Consider the following 9,506-nt stretch of genomic DNA (forward strand, 5'->3'; position numbering starts at 1 on the left):
ATGTACTTTTTGTTGTTTTTCTTTGTTTATTTATTTCGTTCTTTGTCTCAAGAAATTACTTTTTTTTTTTTTTTTTTTTTTACCATAGGTGGACTTAAATTATTCACAGACGTGTCTCTGGATAGTTATTTCAGCTATTAGCCAAGGTTATGATAATTACGTCTCCAAAACAAACGTGGAGCCCAGAGAGCGTGCATAATGGCTTTTGGTCTTCTGAGCTGTGCTTTTTAAAATACAATTGTTAAGATGCTTGAGGGCAATAAAAACATTTCCGCACATTTACACAAGCACACATACAGGCAGTGACTGTAGAACTGTAATAAGGAGTATGATGATGGCGGAAAGTTGTCAGCTAGAGCTTGTGGGCCAGAATGAATGGGCTAGATTTATACTTGGGAAAATCCCCCATAGTGTACAGTATGTGGACGCTGAGAGGGAAACCCTGGGTGTTTCTCGGGGCAATATGAGGCCATTCCTCCCTCCACTGCTCCCTGAACAAGAGAGCCCTTGTTCCTCTGCTCCCATACATGTTTTTTTTTTTCTTTCTCCCTGAGACCCTGACTGTGTCCGAAATCATTTATTGTGACAGTACATACTGCACTTGATGCAGTACCTACTGCACCACCGTTGAAACAGTATGTTCTAATCAGTATGTGTGTGTAGTATGAATACAATCCCGGACATACTACTCCTTTGGCATACTGCTTTTTGCCTACTGTGTAGTAACATGGTATACAATTTCAGAAGCAGCCCCTGTCCTGCTACTACCCTGCTATGTCCACCTTGACAGGCATGCCCTTTACCTGAGTGCATACTGACATAATGTAAACAATGTACTACTGTGCTGTTTACAGACAAAGTGACATGACTTGGGTTTAGGTGGTCAGTGTGAATGCTTCATGGATGATGTGCAGTTTTGCGGGCTTTAAATTGAAAAAGAGAGTTTTACAAAGGTAACATGGCTGACCTTAAACATGTTTTACTATACTATTGGATGCGGGATTCATGCAGTTTTGTTTATAGCACAGAATGAGGCCTTTTCTGGTTGTATTGATGAAATGAGTGGCTCTTTTCCAGGTGATTCCATTCCCCATGTCATGTGACACCCGAGAAGACTGTGCATGTCGAGACCCCAATGCACAGGAGAACAATAAAGGAATTCGGCACCGTACACTGGGCTGAGGCCGGGCCACTGGAGGTCCTCTTGGTACCCAACAGGGGAAAAACAATAAAACAAAAAACCTTTCTCTCTCCATGCTGCTTACTAGAGGGCCATTCCACTCATGCTGTACCCTGACATGCCTGCCAATGAGCCCTTGCCCACTATGGTATGCCGCTCAACAAGCAAATGACACACTACAATATATAATGTTAAATAGGTTTCAATTATGGACAGAAAGTGCAGAATTTTAGGAACCAGCTCAATAAAAAATAAAACAACCAGAGACGTCATCAGCAGAAGCTGGACACAGGCCCCAACTTGTCAGTTTATTGTTTTCTATTCCCTAGTATTTGTAAGGCACAACTGCAGCTAAGCATTTAGAAAGCAACACAAAGAAAACATTTTCATGCTCTCATTGTTTTTGTTTTTGTTTTTTGTTTTTTTTTGGAGAGAAACCATTCATTATTAATATGACCAATGAAAAGCAAGAAAGGAAAGATGAGAAACACCATCATTCTTCGAAATTTCAAAGCTGGCACTACAGAGAAATCACTTAAGCTATTCATAAAAATTCTCCCACCCATGTCCTTCAGTTTCCCACTGATGTGTTTAACAACAAATGATCTGCTACAGCATAGGAAAAGTAAAATCCTCTTTAAAGAAGACTAGCACTTCCGAGGCATTTTGACAAATGTTTTTCAAGAGCCAAAAGCAGCACTGAGCTGCGTGAAACATAGGAACCATGAGGTGTCTCTCCACAATGGATTGGAAGATGCTGAGGGAAGCAATAAATCAACAAAAGAAACCTACAAATCACCAAGAAATATGCACATCTGAATCTGAAAAGTATCAACTTTTTTTATTTGCATTTTCTTGAATGAATGCCTCTTTCAAATGAGTGTGTAATTGAGAGCAAGGGATCAATAATAAGAGAAGAAGGGTTAAAAGGGTGATAACAAGCAGAAAGCACAGCTGTTGCTGCTAGATTTCCTGCTTGGGCCATGCAGGCAGATATCGCTGCAGAGTGTGCATACAGTTTGCTCTCCATCTTACCTCCTGCCATAATGCAGCTATATACAGTACATTTAAAGGTATTTTTGAAAGCTTACACAACTCTGACACATGTTTAGATACTGCATTTATCAGACTGTAGGACTTACATATAAGATTTATGGACTATATTTACATATTTGGCCTTCTAACAACTTATTTAACAAAACATTTGTTTTAACAACAATCATACATAGAAAAATCCAGTACTGTCATAGTAATCATAATTTACAAAATTGTCACCAAAGTAAAACTTGCATGATCAACTTAAGAGACATGCTGCTATGAGACCTGCTGACTGATAGTGTTGTGCTGAGACACGCTAACAGTACTAACTGTGTGAGTACTTTTGCATTTAGGTATATGCAATATGTCAATCCTTTTTCAACAATATAGTTGTACTTTATTTGACTGAGCCGGTTCAAATGCTGAACATTCAATTGTAATAATGACATCAGTAGTAATTGTCACACCCTGACTAGCATAGCCTCGCTAATGTAATAGCTTTCTGAGGTACAGTGCCCCCCACTAATATTGGCATCCTTGGTAAATATGAGCAAAGAAGGCTGTGAAAAATTATCTTTATTGTTTAACCTGTTGATCTTTTGTTAAAAACATTTCACAAAAATACTGTGCTCTCATGGATATCAAACAATTGCAAACAAAACTATCTTTTAAAAAATATCTTTGTTAAATATAGGTGTACAACAATTATTGGCACCCTTTGTGCTACCTCCCTTTGTCAAGATAACAGCTCCGAGTCTTCTCCTATAATGCCTGATGAGGTTGGAGAACACATGGCAAGGGATCTGAGAACATTCCTCCATGCAGAATCTCTCCAGATCCTTCACATTTTGTGGTCCACACTTCTGGACTTTACTCTTCAGTTCACCACACAGGTTTTCTATGGGTTTCAAGTGAGGGGACTGGGATGGCCATGGCAGGACCTTGACTTTGTGCTCAGTAAACCATTTTTGTGTTGATTTTGATGTATGTTTTGGATCATTGTCCAGCTGGAAGATCCAACCAAGACCCATTTTAAGCTTTCTGGCAGAGGCAGTCAGGTTTTCATTTAATATCTGTTGATATTAGATAGAGTCAATGATGCCATGTATCCTAACAAAATGTCGAGGTCCTCTGGCAGAAAAACAGCCCCAAAACATTAAAGAATCACTAGCATATTTAACCATGGGCATGAGGTACTTTTCCATATGGCCACCTCTCTGTGTGCACCAAAACCACCTCTGGTGTTTATTACCAAAAAGCTCTATTTTGGTTTTATTTGACCAGAGAACCCAATCCCATTTGAAGTTCCAGTAGTGTCTGGTAAAGTGAAGGCGCTTGAGTTTGTTTTTAGATGAGAGTAGAGGCTTTTTTCTTAAAACCCTTCCAAGCAACTTGTGGTGATGTAGGTGACTTCTGATTTTAGTTTTGGAGACTTTGGAGACGCAACTAACTTTTGCAATTCTCCAGCTGTGAACCTTGAAGATTTTTTGGCCACTCTCACCATCCTCTTCACTATTGAGACAATATAGACACACGTCCAATTCCAGGTTGATTTTTTTTCCAGTTGATTGGAACTTCTTAATTATTTTCCTGATGGTGGAAATGGGCATTTTCAATGCTTGTGCTATTTTCTTATAACCATTTTCGCCGCACATTACAGCTATATTTGACATATGTGTTAGCTCACATTTGTACCCCTTTGAAACAGGAATTCATGGTTGAAGAATTTCCTGTTCCCACTCATCCAGGTGTACAAAAAAAAGTAAAATAAAAATTGGTGTCACGATTTCCCCTCATGTTAAGGGCTGGAGCACGCAACGCGCTCCGAAGCACAAGCACACGCTTCCAGGTTTCAGTGACACAGACTTTGTTTACTTATGATATGTGTGTTTTGCTGTGATTTCTGTCCTGTCTCTGCCCTTGTATAGTCATTGGCTGCTTCCCATATGTGTCATTAGTCTCAGCTGTTTTGTGTTTCACCCCAATTATGTTTAGTACTTAAACCCCTAGTGTCTCTTTGTTCGTCGCAAAGTATTGTGTGAGTGTACTCACCGTTCCAAGCCTTTGTTCATCATGTTCCGTTTCAAGTTTTTTGATCTTGCATTTAGTTTCTCCTTTTGTGGTTTGTCTTGCCTAGTTTATGCCCATTTGCCAGTCTCCTGACCTTTTGCCTGTTTTGGACCACGCTTTTGATTCAGGATTTGGATTTGTCTGCCCGCAACAATGGGAATATACTTCAAATATATTTTTCTCATATGAATTCATAGCATTTTTCACAGCCTTCGTTGCTCATGTTTACCAAGGGTACCAATATTAGTGGAGGGCACTGTAAGCGTTTGACAGAAAAAACACAAAGTAAAACACAAAGAATGTCATGCAGATGCCCCATAAGTCTGAATCTTGAGTTAACTAGAATTATCATAATATGAAACCAGTGAAGGAATGTATATCACAGTTTGCTTGGCACAAACGTATAGAGGCAGTTACAATAAGCAAAAGCAAAAGTGAACTGCTGGGTCTCAGCATTAAACATTACTTTATCATGTCTACAGTAACTTTTTTGTAAGGATGTACATTTTATTCATTCATTCCTTCCTTCATCCATTCATCTTCATTAACCTCTTTATCCTGGTCAGGGTTGCAGTGGATCTGGATCCTGTCCCAGCAACACTGGACATGTGACAGGACTACACCCTGAATGGGACACCAGTCTATTCCAGGGCAATATGTTCACACTCATTCACAAACTCAATCACATGGGCAATTTAGCATAGCCGTCCCACCTATTGGCATGTTTTGGAAAGTGGGAGGAGACCGGAGAATGTGGAGGAAACCCATGCAGACATGAGGAAAACATTAAAAACTCCACACAGACAGTAACCCAAGCTCAGGATCAAACCAGGGACCCTGGATTTGGGACTAATGGCTATAGTGACTAATACGATAGAACAACAACAAAAATAAATAAATATATTTTCCTTCAAAATAGGCAGAATTTATGAGGTGTCTCATATTCCAGAGTAACTTATTGTCTGCAAAACACACTACCAATTTGTACAAGTTTCCTCCTAGACATTATTGGTGGTTCTCTGCAAATGTGCATCCTCCCCATTGACCTGTCAAAGTTCCATTGTTAGCATCAGACCTTTAAAACTAAATTCAGCTCTTTTATCATTTGAACAATTATCATTTGTAGACTGCAAACAAGGTCAAACAAGAATAAATTATATTGTCATTGATATGATCTTTCTTGCAGTATTGACATTAGTAAACTCACATACTTTGCAGTTCATGTCTACGCAGGAAAAAAACTAAAAAGCAGATGGATTGCAACAATAGTTATAAATATTTTTTAATCATAGTATTCTATCTACTGTGCATTATCAGTATAAGGGGTATACATAGAGACATTTTCATTTAGAGGCGAGTTGAGAATATGACTTCAGGTTTTAACATATTTTTCAAGAGATTGCATGTAATGTGTTATCCTTAGATTATTTCGTAGGCTAGTCTATAGCTACATTCCAATCAGTAATATCTAGTAGTCCCATGTGCACTTTCCATCCATGCCTGTGCACAGTCACAATATGACCTCATCCAGCTGCAGAATGGCATAGAGACATTTATCTTGCACGGTGTCCATGAACCCTGCCCCACACACTCACACTGTGGCTTCCTCTTGTGCATCTGTTACCGATAATGTGGGAACAGCAGTAGATGTTGATGCATAGCTGCATAAATGCAAGACTGCACATTCAGCAGAGACTGGCTGTGTCAGTTCAACACATGATCTCAGCAGAAATTTTTTTTTTATGGAATTATTTGGAAGCAACTGTGACAACAGAAATACATGGGATAGATGGTCTTGGGATAGATGTAGTATGTGGATTATTTTATGATGTTTTTGGATTTGGTGGTGCATTCTTAAACTGTATCATTAAAAAATCTGTATTTTTATCATTCACTTCAGTTACTGCACTTGTCTTTGTAAAGTTGTTTGTCAATTATAGAAGAAAAAATTAAAATAAAAAAACTCGGATTAAAAAAACAAGATATGTTTAACATACAAAAGCTGCTATGGTCAGACAGGTAATTTGTAATTAATACATGAAATAATATTCTTAGTGTAGTCCATCATAATGTACTTAAACCTTTTTTTTTTTTCTTTTTTTTTTTTTTACTTTGTCCATTTCTTTGATAAATATTAACACCTAAATATAAAGGTAGGAAGAAATAATAAAAAAAACTTCAGGAAGGAAATCCAAATAAACTCAGAATACAGCTTTCTTCCATGGCTATCCAACAGAACAACCCCAGCACCACCAGAAAACGCATGGCAATTAAGACCATGTAAGTAGCACAGTAGTGAGCGTAATTTTTATCATTCAAACTTAGTCTATTTTCAATTTATCAATGAACCATGTGATATTAAGTCTTTAAAATGTCTTTATCCTCAGTGTTAGATTGTATGCTATTGTATGTAATAATAAATACAAAAATATTGCTGCTTTATACATGTATATCACTTGGAAAGAGTGCCTAGGACAAATGCCAGTACATATGTAATTTCACAAAGCAGTATCAAAACCAATTTCACTGCAGAAGGGCCCATTTCTGTTCTTTTACAGTAAATGTCTGCTTTTATTTTCTACAAAAAAAGAAATGTAAATCCTGTTTTTTTCCAATTTAAGCCATGAAAACCTACATTGAATCAAGTTAAGCCTGATGTAAATGTCAGAAGATAAAACATATTCTACTGTAAAATCAACAGGATCCTTTTGCTGTACCTCATGCTTGGAATGTTTGCTGCTTACCTATTCAGTATTTTAGTAATTTAAGTCACTTAGCAATATACAATGTTGTAAATAATATAATTATTTATTAAGAATGTGGGTGTTTTTATTTATATTTACACAGTGTTCATCTAAGTTATTTTTGTATGTCTCTGATGTAAACGTTACTTGGTGTCATTAAAAATTTGTGAGTTTTTTCCCCCCTCTCACACTCTCTGTCAGTTTATTATTTTTCGGTTAAAAGCTACAGGTTATACCTTACTGCAAACAAGAAATGACCCTTCTCTGAATGAATGTTTCTCTTCTTTAAGTGAAATGTTATAAAACTTTCAGATGGGAAAAGCTGCACAAAGCTCCCCTTTGCTCTATTGAGAGTCTCAACTTGTTTAAATTCAATGTGTGTATTAAATTCAGTGGAGATGCCTACAGAACTAAATTCTTGTGTGCATACAGTACAGACATCAGTTTTGAAAAGATCATGGAGTAAAGGTGTTCATATGGTAAAAAAAAAGTAAATTGTTGAACACGTAAGTAAAGCAGCAGAAGGCTTGAGGCGGTTCAGCGGGTGATATTTGACTGCATATAGACAAGCTCTTGTGCAGTTTCCCCTGTAAATAAAGAGCAGCATGGTCCATTCATTTCTAGCATTGTGGACGGATTCATCCAACATCCAACAATCATCAGAATTAATTTTATGCTGTTCTTTTTCCAGATTAAGTTATTGTTATTGTACTTTATATCTAAGTTAAAGTTGTTATTATTTTAGCTGTCTACCACAGTATATTGGAATTCAAATTTAATAATTAATAGGAGCTCAAAGTGCAGACTTTCAGGTTTAATTTAAGGGTATTCAGGTGAACAGTGTAGGAATTATAGCATTTTTATATGTTTATATTATATTATATTTTATATTTTTATATCTCTCCCAGTTTTTAAAGGACCAAAAGTAAGGACAAACTAACAAATCATAAGTTAAAATGTCATATTTGATACTTGCTTGCAAATCCTTTGCAGTCAATGACTGCCTGAAGTCTGGAATAGGCATCAACAGATGCTGGGGTTCTCCTCTGGTGGTGCTCTCCCAGGCCTTTACTGCAGCTGTCTTCAGTTCCTGCTTGTTATTGGGGCGTCTGGCCTTGGAGCTTATCATAAATGACTATTTAATTTATGATTGTTAGTTTGTCCTTACTTTTGGTCCCTTAAAGCCAGGAGACCACATATGCAAAATGCTGTAAATCATACACCATTCACCCAGTTTCGATAACTTCGTTAATGTCCAAGTATTTATGGACTTGACTGTGTGTGTGTATGTGTGTATGTGTGTATGTATATATATTTATATATATACATATATAACACACATTTAGATAAATCAATATTAAATGTCCCATGCCTTTATATTCAACCCCATGTATGCAAAATCTTAGAATTACGAGTAATACATTTTTTTTTTTTTTTTATAAAAATGTTTAAAAATGAGTTATGCCAAAAATGTATACACAACATGCTTTATTTTCTTCTGCTTTTCACAACATAAATATGTATTCTGTAATGAAATCATTTTGCCCTATAGGTGCCAAAAAAGCTACAATTCTTCCTCCTGCCTGATTATCAGTGTGGCCATACATGTTATCATGCAAACCATCAGAATTGTACCTCCCCTCTTCATTAGCACTGGTTTCCAGAAGCACTGGTTAAAATATATAAACCCATTTTTTAAACTTTTTTTTTTTTTTTTTTTTTTTTTTTTACCTCAGTACACATTCAATGCACAGGTTTGAGCACCATTCTGATTTTTGTCTTTTCTTTTTTAGCAATAAACTGATTAGTATGAATTGTCAGTTTTCCATATGGATCCTTGATGTGTTTTTCATGCTTTCTTGTCCTTTCCCTCCACACATCAGACAGTTTCTGTACTACATTTTTTTTCATAAACTCTTTAAACATTTATTAATATTAAGGACATTTTTTTTTCTTGTTATGTATTATTTAGACAATAAACACTGGTCCAGTAAACATAATTGGTAAGCTTGTGCTTAATTTTACTGTACAATCATTTCACAATTACTTCCTTTACATTACGTTTTATATTTGAATCATGTTTTTTTTTCATGCAATTTATAATATTTAATGTACATGTTTTTCATTTGTCTTCAAGTAATTGTACCAAGTACAAGCCCAATTCCAAAAAAGTTGGGACAGTATGGAAAATGCTAATAAATTCAAAGAGGCGTGATTTGTAAATGTGCTTTGACTTGTATTTAAACAGAAAACATCTAAAGACAAGGTATTTGATATTTTACTTAATCAACTGAAAAAGATAAACATTTATTTTGAAATTGATGCATACAACACATTCTAAAAAAGTAGGAACAGGAGCAATTTTGGACTAATAGCAATGTGAAATAAGAAGGTGATGTGAAACAGGTGAGGCAATCATCTAATCATAGTATATAAAGAGCCTTCAAGAATAACGATGGGTCGATGCTCGCCTG

The 9,506-nt window shown here is 36.3% G+C and overlaps 1 protein-coding gene across 1 annotated transcript in view; it reads left to right on the forward strand.

The window, feature by feature from the left end:
• The window catches only part of pappab (pregnancy-associated plasma protein A, pappalysin 1b), an 89,060-nt gene extending 81,840 nt beyond the window's left edge, over positions 1-7,220 (forward strand). Inside the window, exon 22 of the mRNA XM_017451226.3 lies at positions 1,078-7,220. Coding sequence (XP_017306715.1) covers positions 1,078-1,182 — 105 coding nt within the window. The 3' untranslated portion in view covers positions 1,183-7,220. The remainder of the gene's footprint in view (positions 1-1,077) is intronic.
• The last annotated feature ends 2,286 nt before the right edge of the window (positions 7,221-9,506 follow it).

Source organism: Ictalurus punctatus, chromosome 22, assembly GCF_001660625.3.
Source record: "Ictalurus punctatus breed USDA103 chromosome 22, Coco_2.0, whole genome shotgun sequence".
Classification (NCBI taxonomy): domain Eukaryota; kingdom Metazoa; phylum Chordata; class Actinopteri; order Siluriformes; family Ictaluridae; genus Ictalurus; species Ictalurus punctatus.